The following is a 27,317-nucleotide window of genomic DNA, read 5'->3' as shown; positions in this document are numbered from 1 at the left end:
TTGCTTCTTGAAATTCAGGTCACAAAGTTTTGCTTCTTGAAATTCAGTTCACAGCTTTTAATTAGTTGTTCTTTAGACTCTTGAATATCATTTTCTATTCTCCGTGTGTTTGTGTGCATGGATGTCTTTGCGTGTGCAGGCCTGAGATTGACGTCTTAAACACCCTCCTTCACTCCTCCATTTTAGTCATCGGGTCAGGCCTCTAAATGAGATCCAGAGCTCTCCGATATGGTTATTCTTACTAGCCTGCTAGTAATCCAGAGCTCTCCGATATGGTTATTCTTACTAGCCTGCTAGTAATCCAGAGCTCTCCGATATGGTTATTCTTACTAGCCTGCTAGTAATCCAGAGCTCTTCGATATGGTTATTCTTACTAGCCTGCTAGCGCTGGCTCCACCAGGCTGGACTCTGAGGCTAGATTGTGGGCTAGCCCACCCACCCAGCATTTCTGTGTGACCGTAGGATCCAAACTCTGATCCTCGTGCTTGTACTGAAGGAGCGTTAGCCACCGAACCGTTTCCCAAGACTGTTTTAATTCTTCGCTGCTTGGGTGAGATCTGCTATGTGACAGGGCAGTGGTGACAGGAACTGTCTTATGCTTACATTTAACTTTTGGAGATGCTCCTAGAATTTATGGTTAAATCTGGTGGCTGATGCCAGGTTTTAGAAGATACAAACTTTGGTTAAGGAAGTTGCCTTCTGTTTCTAGTTTGCTGGTTGTTTTTGTTTATAATGAATTAATAATAAACTTATCAAATACTTTCTCCTTATGAAATAATCATGGGTTGTTTTCTTTGCATATTAGTAGTTTCAGCTTGAAATCACTCTTGTAATTTTGGCCATCTTGAAACTTTATATTAACATATACTTTAACTTTATTTACTAATGTTGTAAAGCCAGGATTCTTCATTGATAGTCAATTTTTTAAAGAATTGTACTGTGCTTATCTGATCTTGTCTTCAAATCTCAGAAAATTTGTTGAGCTTAGATTCTCTTATGTTTTATGAAATGCTTTATATACAAAACGAGTTCTTTTACCTTAAACACCTGATAGGCTATACTGTGAGCCATCAGTTGTAAGGAGATTTGAATAATAACTTCATTTGATCCATAGTTGCTGGTGTGAATTTTCTGTCTTGAGCAGACATCTGTTTAATCCAAATTTTTGAACAGCATATTGTTATGAATGTGGAGAACCCAACAAATAGGTAGATGCTATTATAGGAATCATTTTAACTTTTAAAACTCAATCCCAGGCACTACTACCAGTGGTTTGTGTGTTTTAATGCTGAAAGCCAAAGCCAGGGCCTGATTCTTACTAGATGAGTACTCTACCACTGAGCCACTCACCACCCCCACCAGAGTATTTTGGGGGTTCAGCAACTGAAGGGCCACATTTTGGGAATCATGGCTCTGCAATTGTTGTGATTTACAAAGCAAGAACTCCTGTTCAAAAACACTAGGTGTCCCATTAAAATCTGCCAGTCATTAAAATAAATGCTCACCATCCTGGTCTTCTTTGCCCTTACTGTGATGAAATACCCTGATGAAAGCAACTTCAGCAAGAATGGGTTTGCTCAGCTCACCCTTCAGGGATACAGCCCATCATGAAGGGGAGTCAAGGGAAGGCAACGTCAAGAAGCTGCTCCCGTCAAATCCACAATCAGGAGCACTGTGCCCAGCAAGTATCTCCATCTTATACAGCCCAGGATCAAAGCCAGGAGATGGAATGGCAATAGTCCTATGTAACACAGATGCCCAGAGGCCGTTTTCACTGTTAATTCTAGATTCTGTCAAGTTAGCTATGCCAATCTTCATGTTCCATTTAGTTAATCTTGTACTTTAGACTTTTTATGTTTCTTAGCTTCACAGTAGATTACAAAGCACTTAGTTGTGTGGGTTGTTACTTTTAAATGTATAACTTTTGAAACTATAATTATTATAATCTATGTATTTTAATTATCTGGGTGGGGGGAGGCATTCTGCCTGATGTATCACTGTATTGGCTTGTCCACAGGCTGCTAGCCCAGAAGCTTTCTTGGGGTACCTTCTGCCATTCCTCTGTGACCTTACTTCCGATCAGAACTCGGGAAGGGTGGTTCCTCAGAATTGACCAGGAAGAGAAGATTTTATGGCAGTCCTTGATAGTCTTAGATTCTAATCTCCCTAAATTCCTATGTTTCTTAAGAGATGACCTGGGACAATAAAAGGGAAAGCCTCATGCATAGCCACAGAAGTGCCACCTGCTTTCCTTGTCCCTGGGTTGTAGCCACAGCATCCTGACTTCCCTCTAGGGAAAGAAAGCACGGGAGCTCTCAGAATCCAGGGAACTCTGCAGAGAGCATGCACACTGCAGCTTTGTCATATGTGCATGAAACGGACTCATTGGTTTGACAACGTTGTGACATTTCAAGTTCAATAATCACTCATGTATGAGTCTTTGGTTCTTCAGAGATTACATTTCTTCTAATCAATGATTCACCAAAGGGTTTGTAGCTATACCAGCCTTAGCATAAGTCAATTTGTACATCTGCCCATTTAGAAAACATATAGACTTAGGTATTTCTTTAACATTTCCTAGTTACATGCTGCAGTGTTTCTCATTGTGGCATTACTTATAGACTGAAGTCTATGTGTGTGTATGTATGTATGTATATATATATATATATATATATATGATATGCATATTTATAGACATGAATACAAATGCAGCATTTTCAAAGCATGCATAGCTAATTTTAAATATTAAATATGATGAACAACTGAACTATTAAACAAGAATAAGTGGAATAAAATGCAGGAAATATATTTATCACATTTTTTAATTTTTTATTTTTTGTGTTTATCACATTTTTAAGGCATAATTAAAAAATAATCTCTAAATGATGACTTATCGACCTAGGCCCTGGTTTTAATAATTAAAAATCATAACAAAGAATGATTTTACTAATTGAAATCTGTTTTGACAAGCCCTTATTTCCCTAATAAGCTTGACTTCCTGAAAGTACCACAAGAAGTTAATGAATCCCATGTTAATTAGGTTTGAACTTTTTTTCTGCAGTATTCAAATGAAAAAACCTGAAACACAGTACGTTCAAATTGCTTTTACTCAATTGACTATTAGTGACAAAGTAAATATAATATATTATTATATATTATTATTATACATGAATGCGGTAAGAATCTATAGCGTTCAAGCTAGAATTTCCTAATTTTGAACATTGATTTGTCTTTTAAATTCATTTTGTTTCTGATAATTCAAATACTAAAGTAATGTTTTACAAGTATTTCCTAATTGCCCAACTGAGACCTTCCAGGAGAGAATGTATTCTCAGAAACTAACAAGTGTGTGTCCTTTTCTTGTCGTTTTGTTAGCCTCTTAGCAAGTACCCCGCTGTATTCAATGACATTTCATTCTGGCTGCCCTCTGAGAATTACATGGAGAATGATTTCTATGACATCGTCCGAACAGTCGGGGGAGACCTGGTGGAAAAGGTTGATCTTATAGACAAGTTTGAACATCCAAAGTAAGTGAAAAGCTTTGCGATTTTTCTCCTTTACCATCTCTGTGTGACAAATGGGACCTGGAGACTTACAACAGAGTTTCACTGAAACCCGTTGCGTCATGACACACTGTCTTCTGAATTCTTACTGGGAGGGAGGGTGTGTGTGAAAACTGCCCTCTCAGAAAATTTCCTAAAATGCCTCTGATCCTTTCCTGCCTCGGTAAAGAAAGTGTCTGAAACAGTATTTGAAAGGTCCTTTATCTGAGCAGGGGTTTCTGGCCCTGTCACCCTCCAGGCGCAGAGCTGATGAGACAGGGGAAGAAGCCTGTGATGCAAACCTTAGTCACATTTACTAAGCGACATAAGAGCCACTGTTGGTCTTCACGTGCATTGTGCTCCAGTGTCTTCCCTGAACTTGCTGTCTGGTGGGAGGGGCACATAGTACATAAATAGCTACACACACTGGCGGTCTAATGAGGGAAAACACATTATCAGCCCATCAACGAGCTGATGCCAGCTGGGAGATTGGATTAGCTCTTGAAGATATTGAAGGTGATCAAATAAACATGATGACTGTAATATCCCAGCTCCTCCAGAGACCGAGGCAGGAGGATTACAAGTTCAAAGTCAGTTTGAGCTATAGGGTGAGTTCAGGGATGGGCTGAGACCTTAATGAGATCCTGTCCCAAATTTTAAAAATAATAATTAAAAAAATGACTGAGGATGTAGCTCAGTGGTTGAGCATTTGTGTAGCATGTGGGAGGTCCCAAGCTCAATCTCTAGCACTGTAGAAAATACTCAGAAAAAAAGTATGCTAAGCAGTCTTTGAATGAGAAAGGAACATTCCAGAAAGCAGACTTGAGAGCCAGGCATAATAACTCATGCCTATATTCATAACACTTGGAAAACTGAAGCAAGAGGATTGCATTGAGTTCATGGACAGCCTGGGCTACATGGTGAATCCCTGACTCAAAAGATTAAAAGGGGGAAAAAAGAGCTACATAAAACAAAATAGAAATCAAATTAGAATCCTCTAGTGGGGACAGTGACGCATACAAGATACTGAAGGCAGCGAAGAAATGTGGCTAGAGACGCTAGGGGGAAGCCAATGAAAAGAGGTGACTCTTAGGTAGAGATGTGTCCAGAGGATCAGGCCACGCCAAAAGGTGCAAGTCTGAGACTTGTATTTTACATTAGCTGTGATTAGAAGTGTCAGAAGTGTGTGAGCAGGAGAGATGGAGGGATGCTCACCTTCCTGGCTCATCCTTCTCCAAAGAACCTTCTTGACTACCAGCTGTTGGAGCCTGGATGGTCACTGAATCTGGCCTAGCACCCCTCCACGCCCCCTTCCTGGCCTTCACACTTGTATCACAGCCATATTGTTGCTCTGCACTTCCACTCTCTACCCTGCTGAACACGGTCTCTCTTGTTTTGTTTTGTTTTGGTTTGGTTTGGTTTGTTTTGTTAACTCTTCTTCCTTCCTTCCTTCCTTCCTTCCTTCCTTCCTTCCTTCCTTCCTTCCTTCCTTCCTTCCTTCCTTTCTTTCTTTCTTTCTTTCTTTCTTTCTTTCTTTCTTTCTTTCTTTCTCTCACTTCCAGCTCTTGCCTCATTTCCCCCATTACTTAGAGATCCTAAAGTTCATTGTCAAAGGCAATGTTTGCTCAAAAAACTGTGGAAACAGTATCTTGTGACCTGTGTGTCTTCAAAACTGGCAGTCTGTTTATACCTAAATGAGTGTCACTTGGGTCAGACATAAGGTGTAGTGTTACTCTCTTGACTTCTTGAGTTTAACTTGGTATGAAGAAATCTAAGGCCACGCTTGACCGTTTTCACTTTTTGTCCTAAAGGATTTTTTTGTTGTCTAAAAAGCCGGCTCGCTTGATCAGGATACCCCTCAGTGGGAACCTTCCTTCCATGTTCATCTTTCTGAAATGAGAGTTGTCTCTGCTTTTGCTTTAGGTGAGCTTTCTTAAATTCTTTCTTTATGGGTTCATTCTGAGAATGTTCTTCATATGACTCTGCTCCTATTATTTTCCTCTCTCATCTTCTAAATCTCTTTATTTCCACTTCACCTAGTAGGCCTCCTTACTATGATAGACTCTGGCCTTAGGTTTATCTTTTCTGTCTCTCCTCTGTCCACACATCTGTACTCATTTTCATTCACTGCTTCCCCCTTTGTGACGTCCTGAGAGCTCACATCCTGTTCCTCTAATCTTGGTATGTCTGTTGTTGTTGTTGTTGTTGTTGTTTCGAGAAGGGTTTCACTGTATAGCCTTGGCTATCCTTGAACTCACTCTGTAGACCAGATTGGCCTCAAACTCAGAGATCCACTTGCCTCTGCCTCCTGGGTAGTGGGATTAAAGCTGTGTGCTACCACTGTCTGGCTTCCCTATGTCTGCTTTATCACCCTCATTAACAGAGAAGTTGCTTTACTTGGTTTTAACGAGTCACTGTAAAATATTTAATCAGAGATTGTATGCACTCCAGTGGCAGCAGTCTTTCCTCTTAGCATTTCTTATTGGTAAGCTTTTCTACCACTTTCCTCATTCACTCTGTTTTGATTGATGAGTGTGTGGTAGAAGTGGGATTGCCTTTTTGTAACTCATTTGAATGCATTGGGTTTCCTGGACCAAGTGCTGCACAAGCTTGGCAGGGGAGGTTGGGAATTGACCTGGGGTAGGGAATGGGGGGGCACTCAAGTCCTCCTTCATGGTAACTTGTTATATCAGCAAGACTTCTTTTCCCCTCTACTCCCAAGAACCAAATATTTGCAGATTTGGAGAGAGAACCTAAGGCCTCCCATTTGCCACTCTACCACTGAGCTATGTCTCTTGACATATTTTTTCTTTTTATGTTAAAATGAGGTCTCGGTAAGTTGCCCAGACTGGCTTTGAATTCACTCTAGTTCAGGCACACTTGAACATGGATCTTCCCATCTTGGCCTCCTGAGAGGCTAGGATTACAAACTTACGCTGCCAGGTCCAGCCTGATCTTTCATTCCTGCCTCTGACCCAAAGTCTATTCTTGTTCAGAACAGATGTACTCTTGTTTATCCAAGAATGGACATTTACTGACACTTCCTTTGCACTTTCGACTATAAACCTCAGCTCTTGGGTAAAAGCAAAGCTATTTGTTGGGGTCGTTTGAGGTAAGATATTACATGTGTTTCTTTGCTTTTGAGATATTACATGTCTTTCTTTGCTTCATCCTATTGGCTTTCTACTTGATTTCTACTTTTGGAACCTGCATGTGCTACTTGTCTCCTGGCTTTACTAGAGTGCCTGACTGAAACTCAATGTCTGCTGCTCTAGCAGCTCTTTTGTACCAAGGTGTGACGCTGTCCGGAGAGCAGTACCAAAACTGCTGGCCCTGGGGCGTGTCACCTCAGCCCTGGTACTATAGGTGAGAGAAAAGCAGCTTATTGAATACTGTCATTCACATCCAAAGCTAAACCTAGTCCATACCACTGAGGAGCATGTCTGAGGAGAGATGTTCTTTCGCCGTGTTGCTCACATTCACACAGTCTCGTGGGCAGAGGTCGTCATGCTTTCTCCAATTAATATCAAGACTGTTAAGCATTTTCACTTTGTGGACCTTCTTGTCTCTCCTACACGACCTGACTGCCACTGCAAAAGCTGCCATAGACAGAGTGCATGTGGCCAGGCCTGCCTATGCCCCAGGTCAACCTAGGAGTCAGATTTGGCCTGTACGCTACAGTTTGCTGACTCAAGACCCCACTTTGAGTCTGTAACCCTGGCCTGGGAGGTTGTCCATCCTGAACATCCTGCACTCCTTTCCTCTTTGGAAGGCCTCGAGCACCCTACACCCCTCTCTTCCCATGGAATACCCTCTGATCATCCTAGAACCCCTCTCTTCCCATGGAAGACCCCCCCAAGCAGCTTGCACACCCTTCCCATATAAGGATCCTTGAGCATCCTACACCCCACCCCTTTTCCCCATCCCAAGATTCCTTGAGCATCCTACATTCCACCCCTTCTCCCCATCCCAAGGCCCCTTGAGCATCCTGCGCACCTCTCACCCCATTAGAGGGCACCTGGTTGTGTGGCGAGTGAACTTGTCAATACCCACCATGAGTGTTCTCTGCAGATGAACATGCTACAAAGGAGCCTGAACCCTGTCTCTGCCTGACATCCAGAACACATGTCAACATGGAGGAAGCACAGAGACTCCTCTCTGAGATAAATAAGTGTTGAGCAAATTGCATATTGTGTTTTGAACAAAAGCACATCTCAGCATATCTGAGGGAAACATAATCTACTGAATATGGGTCTAATTTCATAATGTTCAACAAATGGAGGAATTTTGTCTCAATTACAGATAACAGTCCGTCCCCTGCAGGAAGATGGATGCATGGCTAAGAAGAAAATGGCATTCGGTTCTAGCTGGTCATTCAGAACCTTCTTCCTCTCTGGGCCTCTTAATGTACTAAAGGGAGTCTGTAGTTCAAAAGTTTAACCTAACAACAAATGCCATCGTGGCCACCCCTTCCCAGGGTTGCTGTCTGGACCCCTGTGGACTATTGCTCTCTAGGCATGTCCTGTGTAATGAAGGTAAATCATAAGTCATCTTATGTGTGCCTTCAACTCCCTTAGAAGGCAGTAATCATCTTTAGTCTCTGCAGCTTTAAGTTCATGCAGCTTTAAGACTGATAGTGCCAAGTTTATTTTCTTAGGCGACACAATTGTTCAGAATATTTTTAGCCTGAGGCATGAGAAAGAGTAAAGAGGAACTGGGAAAAGCAGACCATTTTCTCCAGGCTCACACTCCATTTGGATATGGCAGCAGGTTATTGTGAATTATAGAGATAAATTATCAAATAAAATGGCCTCAAATAGGCTGCTTTGGGTTGAGTTTAAGACATGTTGTTGAGAGAATTAAAATTTGTTTTTTGGGGTTTTTTTTTCTTTTGCATATTTGGGTTGGCACTTAAGAAATGCATAGTGGTAAAAATGCAGGTATCTGCAGCAGATACAAATGTCCCCACACCGGCTTTGCTCGTAGACACAAGTCTCTCTGGGACTGCAGTACTGCCGTTGTTCATATGGTCATGATGGGTGTCTTCTGAACCTTGTTGGTCAGAGCTGTGATGCTAGAGGGATAAATCAGCCCTGTGAGTCACTCAAGATTAGTGTCACTTTTCTTCTTAGCGCTCTAGAGCTTGTACCCCCTTTTGTGACCAATCATTTCACTTACTAAATTGTCATAGAGGGTGTTCCCAAACACTGCCATTGTCATGGGCTTCCAAAGGGGTCTTCGCTGGCAGAAGTACTTCCACAGGGTAGTAGCCTGGCTGTCTTGGGACAGAAGGGATTTATTTAAGGATTTATTTGAGAATCTTAACTATGAGGGTGTTCAAACTGAGGCAGACCTAAAGGGCAGAGATCCTCCACATCTGGTGCCTTGATTCTGTCACTTTTCTTCCTTTTCTCAACAGGCCTATCTATATTCAGCTCCCCCACTTTATACATACATGCCAACCTCTGTCTCCCTCGTGGCCCACAGCTTCCCCTGGGCAGTCCTTTCCATCATTCCACAGTGGCTTTTGGAAAGGGCTGTAGCTCAACTGGCAGAGTTCACTGTCATCACCTTGGGGCAGAGTGCTTGGATCAGGCTGCCTCCTGGGGCTCTCTACAGTCAGTGGATGACCACCGTGAGGCCAGAGTCCAGTGTCGGCTTGTCAGGGCCACTCATCAAACAGCCCTGCTGTTTGTACTCTCCAGCACAATTTCCCGTTAGAAGGCTGGCAGTACAGTTCTTTCAGACTAACCCATGAGCGCGACCTCCCTTCCCTGGCCAGGTTGCTCACGTGCAGACTTCGTGACTGCTTCACATTGCTCCTCCCTGTCACGTGCTCTCCATTTGCACAGGCGCTGTGTGAGGGCGAGCTCCTTGAGGGCTGCTGCTGAGTAGACACCATGTTTGGAATGCTTCTGTCTTTCTGAAACCTGTGCCAACGTTTAAGCACCACTGTGCCAGTCCTGAGAGGTGGGCCTTTAGAGAAGTGGGTGAATCAGGAGGCCTTCCGTCCTAGAGGAGGATTCAGGGCTGCCTGTTCTATGTTTCTCACAGTCTTGGTCCTGTGAGCGTGTATGAGAGGAGCCTCGACTTAGCATCACCAGGCACCAGATCTGCTGCCATCTCCATTTCCTACTTTCCAGAACTGAGAGGAATTGCTTTATGTTGTTTATGAATCGCCCAGGCTTAGTTATTTTGTTATAGCAGCAGAAGCAAACTAAGGCAGGAGTAGCTAACTTCCGTCTTCTCTCAGTGTTTATAATGGTGGCCAGAACCTCACTGTCCTCACTCAGCATGCTTGATGAGTGGATAATCTTCTTTCTTAGAAGAGTTCTTAGTGTGGAGCAATGTGTATATTAGAAGCAGCCTTGAACGTGTAATTGGAAACTGTACATCCAGTCCTAAGCTCTTGTGTGTAATATTCTGATCTGAGCTTTTATTTCCTCATCTGCTATTAGGAGTGATATTTTCCTCAATTAGTTACTTTAAAATAGAGCTTTGTGTGGGAAATACACTGAGATAATTTTCTATTACTGTTTCGTTTAAAACAAGCAAATAAACAAACAAACAAAAGACAGTAACTTCTAAACACTCTTGGTAGAGATGGGAGACTTGGGTTTGTCAGCCAGGTCCATTTGACTGCAAGCCCTGGGAGTGAGGAGAAGAAATGGCCATTTAGTGATGTTTCTTCACCCTGCAGCTTGAGTGAATTGTTAAATGGGGGGGGGGGGGGGGCACCATTTAGAAGAGGCCTCGATACTGACCAGCAGAGCTGTGCTGTATCCATTGTGGCTGTTCCCTGGGTCCTGGGTTGAGAAAATGTTGTGGACTGAGGCAGGTGGGATGACCTCTCTAGTTTGCTTGTCATTCCTGGTCTTGTGATGGAACCAAGTGAATAATGCCCTATCTGAACTTAAAGATTCCTTAGAAATCTTTTGTAATGATTATAATAGTAGCAGTGATATAATAACCAATAGTCTGCTAATCTGAGGAGAGCCCAGGGTGCAGAAAGCTTGTCTGAAGTTGTGTTCCTTCAGAGTGACAACTTGCAGTATCACAGAGATGGCCAGGGGCAGCAGGGTCTGCCTTTGAACTCACCTGCCCTCCTCCCTTTTTCCTCTTTTACTGCAGTGCTGCTGCAGGGGCCAGAGACCGTCTGTTGTACTTCAAATGGCCCGGAAAGCAATCCTAAGGAACTATTTTTAGCTTGGACCCTGGCTCTTAGCTTTCTTCCTTCTTTCCCCAAGCTGCCCCTTACAAGCACTCCATGAAGGATCCACATATTACCTTCTCACAGCAGGCCTCTTTGCTCACATCAGCCAAATTGAAGCAGTTACCTTAGTCGCTCACACCTGCTCTGTTTGCCAAAGGATTCTATGGGATGACCTTCAACCCTGCCCTGATCCTCAGGAAATTTAAGGGAAAGGCCTTAAATAAGCAAGCACCCTTGTTTCAAAGAAAGGTAGCACCATACTTTCCCTTAAATCCTCTAGTGACTTTTGCAGGTTATGGTCCAACTGAATTGTGAGGACAAATGGAGCTTAAAGTGGAGGCCTCCCAAATCTTAGGTGGACTGAGCAGAATGTGGGGAAGAGAAAGAGATGTGAGCAGCATCACACAGCATGGGAACGTGCGGGAAACAGCCTGAGTTCAGAAGGGCTAGCCGCTGCCTCTGTCCCTTCCCACTACTAGAAAGGAATAGCTGGTTAATTTATAATGATCAGGGATCTACTTATGACACAGGTCAAGTCTGGGAAGTCCAAGAGCACTGCGTCAACATCAGGAGAGGCCCCTCCTGCTATATCACAGCATGAGGGAAAGAGGAGCATCCTGGCTCTTGACTCCTAGCAGAGCTGTGATCCCACTGGGGGACTCCTCCCCCATCTCCTCTGATCAGTGTTGTTTCCAGTCTGAGTCTGCTTCTCTGTCGCTGTGATAAAACACTGACCACAAACGCTTTGGGGTGGAAGGGGTTTATTTTAGTTTACAGGTTACAGGTCCATCATCAGAGGAATCCAAGGTAGGAGTTTGAATGCTGCCTCAGGCTTGTTCTGACCAGAGTGGTACCACACACAGTGCCTTAGGTCCTCTGCCATTAATTAGCAATCAAGAAAATGCCCCCACAGAGCCAATCTGGTGGTGGCAGTGTCTCAGTTGAAGTCCCTTCTTCCCAGCCCTATCACATTGACAACCAAGATTAGCCATTATCCTTCCAAAAGGCCCCACCTCCAGATGCCACCAACTATAAATTGAGGTATAAGTTTCTAACATGAACTTTTGGGGGAGATTCATTCAAACCTCAGCAGAAGACTTGTTTTCCCTTATAAAACGTTAGCTTATCTGGTAGAAAATCGGGAAAATTGTTGATCTAATTCTATTTGCCTTTCCTTCCTTTCGGGACGATGTTGGCCAGGAAGACTTAAGGCTGGGAAACAAGTTGAGGGATGTCTGTTGGTTTGTTATTGTTTTAAGTAGTAAAGCATTCCAGAAACAAGAAAACATTCTTGTGTCTTTCCATGATGTTAAAATGTACTGAATAGCAAATTTACAATGTAAGTCGCTTTTATAGGCAAAACTTTGCCTACAATCCCATTTGCTGTGGTAATCTGGTCAAGGTGAACACAGGTTCTTTTATCTCTCTAAATTTCTACTTCTTATCACATATCACACAATACACATACATATCCCTTTGTCCCTCTGTACTTATGCTGTAACATGTATGTGTGTGTGTGTAATGAGTGTGTGTGTTGAGGAATGTTTGTGTGTGTGTGTATTATCTGTAATGTTTTACACACACACATATATACACACTAAAGGTACAGCTATAAAGTTTTAACAGATTTCAGCAGTGCTGATAGACAGTAATGGAACTGTATTGATAAGATAAGGAACCCAAACCAGCCCTCTGAAAGAACCTGCTGCTGTAGTCTGGGCAGAGATCTAAGATGAACCCCACCTCCAGGTGAAAGGGCAGAACTAGGTTCAAAGCTGCAGCCAGTGATTGGATGAAAGGCAGATCCAGCTGGGCAAACAGAAGGACAAGCAGACAGCAGCTGAGTAGGCTATGTGAACAGCAGGGACAAGTTTTAATTTTCTGCTTGTCGGTCCTTGGCTGACATACTGGCTCTTGATGTACATGGTCTGTGACATATATACTGGTGTCAGCTGATTGGTTAGTAGAGTGTCATGGCATCTTAGTGGTAGATATCTACATTTTTATGGAATGCACGTGAAGGGTTAGACCTTTTCCTCAATCTGGAATATCTGATAAGCTCCTGGGCTTGATTTCGCTGGTACAGTTTTAATATGCCAATTTGCTCCCAAATCAAAATTCACCATTATAAACATATAAAACAGAACCTTTTTACTCCCAGAAGTAAGTCATGCACCATGCCAAACAGATAGTACTATTTGTGTGTCCACCTGGGAGCGTAAGTGTCCTTCCTCAAAGTCTGCTTATAAAATGGAATCTCTTGGAGACAAGGTGCAACCTGAAGAAAACACTGTTTTTACACAGTCTGGAGCATTTTAGCGTAGGACACAACCTAATCATGAGTGTTTTCTTGCTTGCTTGCTTGTTTTTTGTTTTAGACAGTCAGTCCCTAGCAATCCAACTGGCCTCAGCTCACTGAGGTTCTCCTGCAGATACCACCACACCAGATGAGACACACCTCAAGAATCTGAGTGAGCACCTGGAGAGATGGCTCAAGAGTTAAAAGCACCTACCATTCTTGCAAGAGCATCCAAGGTCAGTACCCATGTCCACATCAGCAGTTCACAAAGCACCTCACAGAAAACCAACAACTGTTCTCTGGCTTCCATGGCATTACACTCACATGAACACACACACACGCATGTGCACAAACATACACACACACCCCTCATATAATTAAAATTAAAATCTTCTTTTTTAAGAGTCTAGATGAGAAAAGAGTTTGGGCTAAGACCGGGTCAGAAAGAAGTTTACTTGAAGAATATTTAAATGAAATCCATAGGAAATTCTTCCTGTTTGAGGAAGATATAGCGGTGATAAACCTAAGTAATTACCTAAGTAATACACTCCTGATCGTGTACCCAAGAGAACAGTGTTTCAAAGTGAAGTAGAGACAGAGAAGAGGGAACAATGTCCTGGTTATTTTGAACTTCCTGAATTTGGGGATATGGTCACAAGAGCTTCTGAGAGAGCCAGGGTCAGAAAGCATCCTGACTGAGTAACTCATACTCTGGAGAAGACCTAGAGGCCTTGTGGGTGTCTGGCTAGGAAAATCGAAAGGAAGCAGGACTCTGGAAACATCAAAGTTCACAGAGGGTATAGAGAAAGTGTGACTGAAGGAACAGAGGCTGGGGGATAGTTTTCTTGCAAGATCCTTTCCCTTCCAGTTAGAGTGCAGGCCTGATGACAAGGCTCTGATGCTGAGTTCCCCAGTGGTCAGTGTAATGGTAGAAAATGCTCCATGGTGAGTGGCGTATTCCTGCATAGACACACACCACACACTGTGCCTTCCCTTCCACAAATGTTAATGATGAGACAGTTCTGGTTTTAATTATGTATGTATCTGTCCAACTCTTTGTGGGCCAGTGTATTGGGACCGGAAACTAGCCCTGCCTCTTCTTAGTTATATGTCCCCAGATGTCATTTGGGAGAATGCCATGGGAACTTTTCCCTGCCATTCCTGTTTTTATTTTTCATCCTTGTACAGCTAGTACAGAGGGCAGCTGATGGATTTATAGTCTCCTTCTGGGCATGAATTACTCAGATGCTGGATTAGAGATGAGAACCCTGGGCCAGAAAGATGGCTCACTCTGGGTGAAAGTGCTTGCTGCCAAGCTTGACAACCTGTCTTCAGTACCCAGAACCCACTTGGTGGAAGGCAAGAACTGATTCCTTAAGTTGTCCTCTGACCTTCATGTACCCACCATGGCATGCACACACGCACACGCACACACACCAACCCACCCACACACTAAATGGACACTTGTTTAAAATTTCTTAAGGATGATAGTTGTGCTGGAGATATAGTTCAGCAATTAAGAGCATTACTGAGTGTTCTTGCAGAGGACCTAAGTTCAATTCTCAGCACCCATGTTGTAGGTTACAACCTTCTGTAACTCAAGTACCAGTCCTAGGGAATCCAATGCCCTCCTGGCCTCCTCAGGCACTGGGCACATGTGACTTCACAGACATACATGAAAACAAAACCCTCACTACATAAACTAAAATGAATCTTAGGGAGAGAGAGAACAACCTCCTAGCAACTGAGGTGCCTCACCTATGCAAATGAAAGTATGGGTCGGATTTGAACCATATATTGATCAGCATTTCTCAAAATAGGAGACCAGACAACCCACCTGTTAAAATGTACATACTTCCCTGGTGCTTTAGGTGGTAGGGGAGTCTGTGCCCCAGCTGTATGGAACTGTTACCTCCATGTCTTGGAAACCAAAGTGAAATACAATGTGAAGTACACATGCCTCTTGAAATTATGTCTGCCCTCTGATCACTTCTCCAGCTAAAAACAGCCTCCCCAAGATGAGAGAAAGACTCCAGGAAAGGAAGAGAGGGGAAATAGAAGAGGGACAATTATAGATTTTCTAACCTATATTGAACTGGTGAATATTTCTTCATAGAATATCTTAGTTTTGGGATTCCCACACCTTAGTTTTGGGACTCCTACTGCTCATGAACCTGCTTAATTCTGAAATAACGTTATACCATGTCTGATGCAGGAATACACCTGCAATATTAAACAGATCAAATTCTTGAGGAGACTAGCGTGAATAGTGCTATTTTTAGCGCTGTATGAGTAAAGGAGATCAATATAGAGATTCAAGATGAAAAATTCTCACTGTAAATCTAAAACCCAAATTCAAGGTCCCCCTAACCTTCAAAGCTGATTCCAGGTTCCTTCCAGGCGGGGGGAGATGTCTCAGAGATTTGAACCAAGAGCTTCCAAGCAGTAATCAGTTCTCCATTCCTTTCTGAACATGACTGTCTTCCAGGCTATCGTCTTAGAGACCACTCACTAGCCTGCCATGCAGCCCTGAGTCTCTTACTGTACTGGTCAGAAGGCAGACTTGCCGATGTGCTCGAGGCGGGCATTTAGGAGCTGTCATCACTCACTTCTGCTCTTTTAAATAATACTTTTACTTAGGTTTCGTTCCCGTTTCATGCTGTGATTTAAAACCAACAAGTCAGTTATACTCATAATTACATAGTTCTTAAAGGGTAGCAGTCAACCATTCTGACACTTTTTTCAGTACACTTCACCGTGTATACCCGAGTATACCCGAGACCTGCGGGATGACATCATGGGATTCATGTATTGTTTTAATTAAGTGGTTTCTATCCCAAAACAAATGAACACATCCACCTCGTTACCCATCTCTCCTCTTTTAAAAGCAGCTGCAGTCTCCTCAGAACCCTGCCTGCACTGCACTGGCATCACCTGTGGTTCCCAGTCCGCTTGCTAGAATTTTCCAGTTGTCATCCCGCTCTCTTGCTGCTCTTTCCCTCCTGTCCCATATCACCACCCAGACACTTGTTTGTTGTTCAGGGAAGCCTTTGGATTATGTTTTTCACCCTGGTTTCCTCCCTACCTCCCAATTAAAAAAAAAAGAGTTGGAAATGCTAGTTGTTAAAATTCAGTGGGAAGATAGATGCCAGGAGCCCACAGGAGTCACTGGGAACACAGCCTCTCTGAACAGGACCTTCTCTGCCTGTCTTAGCTTCCAGTGTTCTGTCTCTACTTCTTTTCTGTTGGGGCTGTATAAGCAATACCATCTCTTGCCCACTATCGTAAGCTATTATATGCCCAGATTCTAGACTGATGCCTCCCATCTTTGTTTCCGATATTTTTCAGGTAGTTGCTTACCTTTTCTTTCTTTTACAGTTTTCAAGACATTGAGATATTTTTATATCATCATAAGTAACATTTTTCACCATTTATTCCATTGCTTCTACAGGTAGAAAGTCCTTCATTCCCAAAAGATGTTATAGATATTACTTAACATTTTTCTAAAGTTACTGTTAAACAGTTTATTTCCAGTTTCATCTTTGCTTTGCCACTGCATCATAAGATGTGAATATCGAATATCATACTTTTGTTTCCCTTATAAGATGAACTATTTGCAATAAATCAATTTCTTACAAAAGACGTAAACCCAGTTATTCCACATGACATTTTCACAGCTACTCCAGAGACTAGCTTCTGTGGGAAAAAGGTTTGTTTCTAACTGGGCCTTCATGTGTTCCAATCCTTCCTAAAAGACACCTTGCTCTCACTTCCTACCGGAGTGGTTCCATGACAATTCCCTTCTCCCTTCACTGAGACTACTGCGCTGCCAGAGGCAGCACCTGGTTATCCCTTTGACCCAATTGGTAGCTAAGTCCTGGGGCTCCACCATCGTAGTGAGACTTACCGTGGCCACATAGCTTCCCTGTGGGACCTTTGTTGTAGTCAGTCATATCCTACCAAGCCCTGGAAGAGAGGAAAGGTGTTACTGCTCAGGATTGAGAGGCCTTTGCACAGTTGTTGCTACTGCACCCCAGTAGCCAATAAGATTCCCTACTGATGGCAGTGATAAAATCTTACAAGAGAACTTCTGGGAAAAACAAATTCTAAGCCAGGGTAGTGCCTTCCAAATACAGCTGAGGTCTGATAATTCTAGTAGAGCTCATATAAAAATAGGCATCGACTGGCTTCACTGGTAACCCACTCTGTATGCTACCATCACTGTCTCAAGAAGGAAAGCATAAAGCAGGACAAGGGAATGGTAAGGACGCCCAAGCTGTGGCCTTAGCTCTGTGAGCTGGACTTCTGTAGTAGTATAAGGAATTCCATGTCTGTGTCTTTCTAGAAGCACAGTAACCATGTGGGTGGCACACTATTCCTAAAGGGAACATACAGCAGAAGAAAACCACTGGGTTCCTCTGATAAACAGTGCCAGAACCAGCACCTGCAGCCAACACCACTGTGCAGAGCCATGGTTGATGATACCTGCAGCCTGACCAAGTGTCCTGAGGGATGGAAGGAACTGTCACTGGGAATTGGGAAGGTTTGGCTAAAGAGTGCCCCCAGCATGGGTCCTGAGCTTTTGTTTCTCAAGGTACAGTGTAGGCCCAGTGTCTACCCCATAGTGACTTAGTAGCCATGAGACCTACAGACTATGGGTCTGTGTTCAGATTTGGAATTCAGTTTGAGTGAATACCAAGTAGTTGCTGCTGTCACTGTTCCTGGAACAAGGATTATCAATCACTCTCAAGAAATGACACTATTTTGTCATTACCTATTGGTATTCTAAAATATAGTTCATGGTAAAGTGATTTCTAAGACATCAACTATTAGCCAGTCATTTTAAAGCAGTATTTCTATACTGACTTACAATAGCAATACTTTGAAACAGGGTTTCAAGGAATTGTAATGGGTTGGGTTGCTTGTTTGAAACAGGCTTTCACCAAGTAGATCAGGTTAGCCCGGAACTTAAGGTCCCTTTTCAGCCTCCCTAGAGCTAGACGTGTGCCCTCATGCCTGATTATTCTTTTCTTTTTTTAATTTAATGTACTTTTTATTGAAAGTAAGGGTTTTTTTATACGATATTTTCTCATTATGGTTTTACTTTCTTTATCTCCTCCATATCTTCTACACCTCCTGACCCTTCCAACTCTACACCTTCTCACCTTCTCTCTCTCTTACAAAAAACCAACTCAGAATAGAACAAAACAAACAAAAAATAACACAAAATTGGAAAGCATCATATATAAGCAGAATACCAGTATGATTAAAAACCAAAAGAAAAGAAAAGGAAAAAATGCTTTAAATATTATGAGACAAAAAGAAAAATCTCCCCAAATACCATTGAGTTCATGTACTGCTGGACCTGGGGCCTGCCCATGAGTGTGGTTTGTATACCCAGAGAGGCTCCATTGGAGAAAAGTAAATTTTCATTTGAAAGTGGATGTCAGTTGGAGATAGTGTCTTGATTAGGATGGGAGAGTGTGTCTCCATCCCCCACATCTGGTTTGGACCTTTGCAGACACTGTGTGTGCTGCTTATGTCTCTATGAGTTCATATGTGCATAAGCCATGCAGTGTTTCAAAGGTCTTGTTTCCTTGGTGGTTCCCTTCCCCACTGACTCTTACAATCTCATTTGCCTCTTCCTCAAAGTTCTCTGAGGGAAGGGATTCTATGGAGACATCCATTTAGGACTGGGTATCCCAAGATTTCTTATTCTCTACACATTGTCCAGTTGTTGTTCTCTGTATTTGTCCCCATATACCAGCTAGGGAGCATGCTCGGCCAAGATGGTCTCTGGCTTTTATCCCTAACATAGGTCAGACACTATCTCATCCCATTGGTGGGAGCACAGCTTCATAATGTGACAGGAGTGGCCAGTGCGCACAAATTTAAACAACATAGGTTCCTGTCAGGCTGAACTGCTTTTGATTTATATATACCTATATAAATATATATATATATATATATACACATACATATATAATGAATACAATATATTAATATTATATGTTATGTGTAATATAGTATATTGTTGGTTAATATATTATATGTGTAATATAATACGTACTTTTATATTATATATAATATATATGCTAAATATGAAAGGTTTTAAAAGTGGCTTGCTGCTTGATCGGTGAGCAAAATAGAGCGATTTCAAGAGACTTCTCGGGCACTGCTCCTACCTGACTATTTGGGTTTTTTATTTTAATTTTTTAAATTTCATTTTACATTCTATATATAGTATTCCCCATCCTCCCACCCGCAACCTCCTCTCCAACCCACTCCACATCCATTACTCCCAACAGGTAAGGGCTCCCATGGGAAGTCAACAAAGTCTGGCACATGACGTTGGGGTAGGACCAAGCTCCTGCCCACTACATTAAGGCATCCCACGATTTTACACACACACACACACACACACACACACACACACACACTCACAGGACCAAACTAGTTTGGGCTTTGCTGTTGAGACAAAGTGTTACTATGCAGTGAGGCTGGCAAATGCATGTGCTCTTGCCTCTGCTTCCAGTGGTCGATGCTCTGAAGTTAAGTATTCTTAAAATAAGCTTGAACATTTCCTTGTCTTTAAGTCTCTTTTTACCGATATTATATGATGTAACTTTTCTCAGTTGTGTGTGTGTGTCAGTGTGTATGTACGTGTGCACACACACATGAAGTAGTACCATGATAGGGCTGTGGCTAGAAATAGCTTCCTAGATTAAGATCATCTAGGTAGTAAGTGGTTAGCTCTTTCCCAGGTGTATTCCCTGCCAATGAGCATGTTGCAAACCTCAGGATTAGTCCAGGGAGCCATATGGCGGATGTATATTTGCCAAATACAGTTATATCACTCACAACAGTCATAAGTTTTCAAAGTGCTCACATGCAAAGGCCACTGTAACTTGAAGGTACAGTCTTTAGAGAATGTTCCTTAATACCTTTGTCCTTCAAAGAGTCAGTCATGTTTGGTGTTCCTCACTTGCATGTAGGTCCATGAACTGACCACTGGTTATTATGATACTTATTATTTTCAGGTCTCTACCACTGAATTGTAAACTCCCCGCAGACAGTAAATCTGTTGATATAACTGGATAGTCAGTCAAAATTTACTAAGTGAATAAAATTTCTGTTTTACACCAATATACATGTAGATAAAGATATGAATATATATAAATATATTCCCGTGTATATTTTGGTTTATCACTGCATAATTACCGTAGACTCTTTAGAATGGTAGGGACTGGTACACAAATAAAAGCTGATGTGCTCTTCTGCATACTGTAAAATTCCTGATTGACATGTTTTAAGTTTCTTTTCATTGGTTAAGCTTTCTGGTTGCTTAGATTAATAACTTATGGTAGTTTCCTCCAGGTTAAGACTGTTGTTCTAAAAGGCAGGGGTGTTGTCTGGAGAAATAGCTCAGCTGGTCTCCAAGAAGATCTAAGTTTGACTTCTAGCATCCATATAATTCCAGCATCTAAGGATATGACACCCTCTTCTGGCCTCTATAGCACACACATGCACAAACACACACATACACACACACACATATATATAATTTAAATAATTATAAAATAATTTTTTATTAAAAAATCTTTACTTTAAAGCTTTCTAGGATGTTTTGTTCTCTTTGCTCATCTAAAACAGGAGCTGGGAGTTGACGTCATAAAACACCCTATCTTTCCCCTGTGTGTGTGGCATTGAAAACAGAACTTCAAGAAGAATGGAAGATGTGTTTATAGATAATAATATTATAATATCCTAATATAATATTTCATATACATATATAATTGAACTTTTGAAGTTTCTCCTGTATATCTTGCCCCCACTTCGGTGGCAGACCTCGAATATAGCTCTGCAGTGATAAAATTTAGTTTCCATTGAGAAAATGTGCAGTGTATACACCTGCAAAGAAGGCCCCCCTCAGTGTAGCTGTGCATCTTCCTAGAGTTCGTTATGCTCATAGAGTAAAGGTATAAAGATTGGACCTATAAGCCAACTCTCATGAATCCTCAAAACCCCCACAGCCCATGTGAAGTCCACGGATTCCCACTGGGACCTAGTATAATTATACCCCAGCACCCACTGCCCTGATGAGGTTGAAGTCTCACTGTCTATTTTGTCTAGCTCTGTAACGTACTGAATCTTGACCTGAACACAGGCTCGCCTCAGGGACTAACCTGAGCAGAATGACATAGCCGTACAGATGTAAGCTTGTGGAAGAAGCAAGTCCAGAATCTGTTGGTTAGATGTTTTTCCTGAAGTACGGATCCTATTGGTATACACTTATAATCCCAGAGTTCATGAGACAAAGCAGCAGAGTAGTCAAAAGCTCTAACATAGTGAGTTTCATGCCAGCTAGGACTACAGAGTGATACCCACCACCCCTCAAAATCAAAGGAAATAGTTCAAGTTTGATGGCCTGCCCCTGTAATTCCAACACTTCTGAGGCAGCCATGTTGTCGAGGTGACTGCCTATCAAGACGTGAGCAATTAATTCCAACAACAGCTGACGTCCCCACACATATAAGGGAAATTTCTCAAGACCTGTTCCTAGATGAACAACTGCAAGCAATTAGCAACTGCAGAGAGAGGGTGACCCCCCGCCAACTGGTCATCTGATAAGTGGTCAGCCCCCAAAAACATGCATTCATTCGGTTAACACTGAACAGATAGCAGATTGTATTTATAGATTTATTAGTTTATAGGGTACAATAGTTAAAAGAAAGGGAGCTGTGGATTTGGGAGAGAGTGAGGTAGGAATGTACATGGGAGGAATAGAAGGGCGGATAGGGAGGGAAGGATGCAAGGAAGTAGGAACAGGAAGACTAAATTCCAGGACATCTTCAGCTACATTGTGAGTTTAAGGCCAGCCTCTGCTACATGAGACCCTGTAGAAGATGGGGTGGGTTGCGGTGGGGACACAATTCTTAACTGCCCCACGATTTGCATTGTAAATGGAGCAGCGGGCTGCATTCAGCCGCCCAACTGGCTTACACCCAGGCTGGCAGGCTGCTTGTCGTCCGGGCCACCCGGCTAGCTTATGCCCAAAATAATCACATGGAAATCTGTATTAATTAGTTTACTGCCTGGACCATTATTTCTAACCTCTTATTGGCTAACTCTCACATCTTGATTTATCCCATTTCTAATAATCTGTGTTCACCTCTAGGTCCTGGCTTACCGGGAAAGATTCAGCATGTCTGACCTGGCAGCTGGCTCCACGGTAGCTCTTTCTGCCTCCTTCCTCCCAGAATTCTGTTCTGTCTACTCCACCTACCTAAGGGCTGCCCTATCAAAAGGCCAAGGCAGCTTCTTTATCCAACCAATGAAATCAACACAAATGCAGAAGGACCTCCTACACCAATTTGTCTACACAGGCAAGCATGTGGGTGTGTGCACGCGCTCATGCACCCCCACACACACATACTTTTTTACAGAAAGAAGAAGCAGATATATAACTGAAATAATAACCCTGCTTGATCAAAGTTCCTTGCTATGCTGTTCACTCTAAAAATTATTTCTAATCAATGAGCACTCCCACTGTACACCAAGGAGTAATTACCTTACACGTGTTTCACTCAGAGCTGTGATTAGAAACAAGATGTGAGATCAGAGGGGCATAAAATGGATGTAAAAAGGAAAACTCTCAAGTAGGAGCTGAACTGCACAGGCTGAGGGAGATTTAATGAGTGGGCAGGCTGTTGCAGATAGCAGCACTGGTGCTTCTGTACTTACCCAGTAAACATTCCCTGCCTGTCTGGAGCATTGGTGATAGCATTTGCAGCCATAATAAGGAAAGTTGGCATATGCTACCCTAGTGGCCAAAGATAGGCATGTGATGGGACTTAGAGCCGTCCTGGGACACAAGGCACATCCAGGGAACTGTGCCCTATAACAGAAGTTGCCTCTCCCCTGTGGTTAGAAGCCAATTTTCAAGCACACACTGTCTGTCAGAGTCCCCCAGCTCCAGAAATAGTTATACCTGTGCTTCAATAATCAAAAAGAGACAGCAGAATCCTGGAGAAGGTAATGAAAGGCTGGGACTAATTCAAACATAGTGGTGGTGAAGACCACTTGGTCTCTACAGAGGAGAGCAGAATGCTCATCTATCATGAGAAACAACTTTTTAACTCTGTAGAGTAGAGGATAAAGATAGAGTGAGTGCACGCGCATGTGCACACATACACACACACACACACACACACGCATGCACACACCTACCTGCTTTGAGGCTATATTTGCATATAGGTAGTATCATTAAGACAAAGGATTTCTTCCTCTACTGAACACAACACAGTGATTCCATACGTGCTTCTTTGACATGGCTTCCATCGCACACAGTACCTTTGATTCTGTCTCTCGGCAGCTTAGAGAGTGACAGTAGATCTGCTCGTGTCATCTTCAGTACTCTCTCCGCACCTTTAGTCTGAGAGCCTGGGTGTTGCTCCATGGCTCCGTGCTTGATCCACCCACTCTAATTCAGCACCTCCGACAGCTTACTTACTCTCCCCCCCATTTATTCCTCCTCCCAGTTGGTAAGTGTATAAGTTTTTAAATTTCTTACCTTCTTTTAAAAAAAAAACTGAGAGAAGCTAGAATGTTTGGTAGTTTATTATGGCATCCTCTCTGAAGATGTTTATGAATGAGAAAAGCTATGCACTTGGAATCATTAAGGACTCTCCTAACAGGACATAGGAAATCTGCTCAATTTCCAGCTTCTGTGAATCTGAAGAAGTATTACCATGCCACAGGGCTATACTGTTTTGAGCAGTACTCTTTGCTGTAAGGGCTGGCTGAATGATGAGGACAATACTACCATCCATACCTTCAAGGATACTTAAGTTCCTCTTAGACACTTCATCTGCACAGCTTCCACCCATCAGTAAATATTAGGTGCCTCTAAAGCAACAAATGGCAGTCATTGTTCCTCTGGGACAAAATTAGGGATTGGACTGAGTGTGTTTACCTGCATGCAGACAGAATTGAAGCAGGTGGAATGTGTTCCAAGTGTCCAAAGAGGATTTGGGCAAGGCCATAGCTGAGTGGCATGTCTGTTGTTACTTTAGATTTATTCAGTTAGAGTCATAACCAAAATAAATTGAGCTGTATCTTGATTGGAATATTACCTTGGATGGGAATGGAAAGAGATTAACAAACTTGGAAGGACCAGGCACAAGTGCAGGGCTCCTCTGTGACCCCACCCTCATGCTGGGGATTGAAGGATTCATTTCAGAATGAGAGCAACAGTAAAAGAGCAATATACACATACTCGGAGGCCTGCCTTAACTTCATCCGATTGGTTCTCTCCTTCACCCTTGACGCCAGAATTAAATTCAGATGGTCAGGCTTGAGTGGCCAGCTAGCAAGCCTTACAGCTTTCTTGTTTAATGGGAGATTCAGCCAGCATGATCGTGTTTAATTATATCTCCATCCCTTTGTGGGCTGGAATCTCTGTTGTTCTTGCTTGGTGCCCAGAGTGCTGGCTCTGCCTGGTGCTCAGTAGGCACTAAGTAAACAGCTGTTGACTGGATTGATGCTGGATAAAACACTGTGTCCTTGCTTAATAGTAATGTCTGTGGGTCAGGAGTCAAGGCCATGACTCAGAAGCTCTTCCATTCTGTTCTAACAGATTGCTTATATAATGGATTCTAAAAAAAGTCACCGAAGCACCCCATTTCCCAGTTTGTCAGACAGTTCATTTTTATAATTATATCAGTGCCTGGTAAATCTCCTTGAATTAATGTGTCTTGCAAAGTTATGGCTGATGTGAAAAGGTATCTACGTAGCATCTGTGTGTTCAGCGTGTATCTCTCAACCATGCTGTATGTATATTTTAAGGAACATTTCTTCGGGTGCTGTGTTTTTTTCTATTTATGTCTTCACCATAAAAATATAAATAGATGGTTTATCTCCGGTATCCTTAAAGTAGCTCGCATCATTTCAGTCTTTTAAACTTTTACTTATCCAAAGCTTCTGTCCCCGGTGTGCCTTGTGGAAAGCAAGTATCTGGCACAGTCCTGGAAAGCTAAGGTCAGCTTCTGTGGAGTCCGGAAGAGCATGCAAAGGTCGAGCTACCTGTGCAGGTGTTCAGGCTCCAGTCCAGGAAGCGCTGTACAGGAAACCAGGGTGTTGGCCCTGCCTGGGCATCAGCCCACACATTTTCCCTGGTGCTTAAATGATATCTCATTTAAATAACTCTATAAGATGAATGTTATCATCTTGGAGATGAGAACACAAAGGCTTAGAAGACTAAGGAACTTGCCCAAGGTCACACAAGCAGTGAGTGACAAAGCTGGAACTTGAACCCTAGCCCTGTGGTCTGGACCATGTTCTTGTCCATTAGACTCTGCAGGGCAGAGCAGTTCCGAGGTGACCCTCAGGACAAGCTGGGCACATGGGGTCTAGGTTATTGGTGAATAATGCCTCAAAACATCTTTTTCATTAGTCATTTTGGTCAGAAGAGTCCCAGACTTTTTCAAGGAAGGGGCTTCTAAGGTTCCAAGTATTGTGATCACAGATGGTTTTCAATTGATAGTTATATCATTGGGCAAGCATTGTGGTTTACATGTGAAAGTCCCCCATATACTCTATGTATTTGAATACTCACCTACTGGCGCTCCTTTCAAAGGTTATGAAACCTTTAGGAGGTTGAGCATCAATAGAAGAAATGGGTTAGTGGAAGCAAGCATTGAAATGTTATTGCTGAACTCTACTTCCTAGCTACAGAAAGAATGGGACCAGCTGCCTCATGTTCCTGCAACTAGGATGTCTTTACCAAACTGTAAACAAAAGCTAATTTTGTTGATTAATCAAGTTGATTTTATAACTAGTAAAGTAAACAAGGAAAGGAGCCCTTCTTTTAGACCCATTCATTTCACTGTAAGAACCCCTTCAAACTCAGTGCCAGGACATTAAAAGTGCAGGGAGGTTAGAGCAGAAATCAGAAATGTTGCCCATGTGTAATTTCCGGCATGCATGTTGAATTGGGCACGCATGTAAAATCGGACACGTGTGTCAAATTGGGCGCGCGCGTAATTTCAGAAATGCGCGCAAAATTTCTGACCCGCGTGTCTGATTCACATACATGTCCAATCTGGCAATTTCACACGTGTGTTCAGCACGCATGAACACACATGTCCGATTTTGACGCGCGTGAACACGCATGTCTGGTTTCAGCACACGTGAACACATGAACACGTGTGTCTGATTTTGACATGTGTGAAGACGCATGTCCAGTTTTAGCATGTGTGAACACGTGTGAACACGCTGTCCAGTTTCAGCATGCACAAACACATGTGTCAGATTCGACACGCGTGAATGTGCCTGTCAGATTGGACACACACGTCTGGTTGGAGGCACGTGTCAGATTGGACACACTTGTGAATTTTTCAGCACAGCTGTTTATTTCGACATGCGTGTAATTTCCGGCACATGCCAAATCAGGCACGCGTGTCGAATCGGTCATGCGTGTCTGATTTGTCTCGTTTGTCCTGGGTGTCATATCTGCCATATGTGTCATGGGAATGTCTGCTGGAAACTATAGATATGCCTTTAGGCTGAAGATGGATGCCCCAACGGTACAGAGGAACTTTGGGTGACTGTCCAGGCAGCGAGATGTCTCTCTGATTTCTAGAGTTCAAATGTAAGTTGCTTACTTCTCATTTACTTAGGTAATATTATATCCTTCTGGAGTCTTTGATGGAGTTGAAGAATAGATAGATAGTTATAGTTGTTTTCCTTTGTTATGATAAAAGATAAAATAGATATAAATATTGTAACTGTAATTCTTACTTGATAAGTGCTTTGTTATATGTAATTTTACTACGTTAAAGTTAAAGCCTTCTTTTTTCTGTTTAAAAAGAAAGAGGGGAAATTATGTGGGAGGATCTTCTTTTTGTGTTGATTTCATTGGTTAATAAAGAAACTGCCTTGGCCCACTTGATAGACCAGCCCTTAGGTGGGTGGATTAGACAGAACAGAATACTGGGAAGAAGGGAAGTGAGGGAGATGCAGATGAAACTCCAGCCCAAGATGGATGCAGGTCAGACATGCTGAATCTTTCCAGGTAAGACACCACCTCGTGGTGCTACACAGATTATTAGAAATGGGTTAAGCAAGATATGAGAGTTAGCCAAGAAGAGGCTAGATATAATGGGCCAGGCAGTGTTTATATGAATACAGTTTGTGTGTTGTTATTCCGGGGCTAAGCTAGCCGTGCCGGAGCTGGGCAGAATGAAAAGCAGGCCTGCTGGCC

The 27,317-nt window shown here is 42.6% G+C and overlaps 1 protein-coding gene across 4 annotated transcripts in view; it reads left to right on the top strand.

Moving 5' to 3' along the window:
• Fars2 (phenylalanyl-tRNA synthetase 2, mitochondrial) overlaps positions 1-27,317 on the top strand; it is a 392,490-nt gene that overhangs the window by 279,814 nt on the left and 85,359 nt on the right. For all 4 annotated transcript variants that reach the window (XM_075969895.1, XM_075969897.1, XM_075969896.1 and 1 more), the window contains one exon: positions 3,376-3,527. In XM_075969895.1, the coding sequence (XP_075826010.1) occupies positions 3,376-3,527 (152 nt within the window). The remainder of the gene's footprint in view (positions 1-3,375; positions 3,528-27,317) is intronic.

The sequence above is a fragment of the Microtus pennsylvanicus genome, chromosome 4 (genome assembly GCF_037038515.1).
Source record: "Microtus pennsylvanicus isolate mMicPen1 chromosome 4, mMicPen1.hap1, whole genome shotgun sequence".
NCBI lineage: Eukaryota > Metazoa > Chordata > Mammalia > Rodentia > Cricetidae > Microtus > Microtus pennsylvanicus.
Note: the sequence above shows the minus strand (reverse complement) of the source record. Positions and strands in the feature narration are given on the sequence as shown.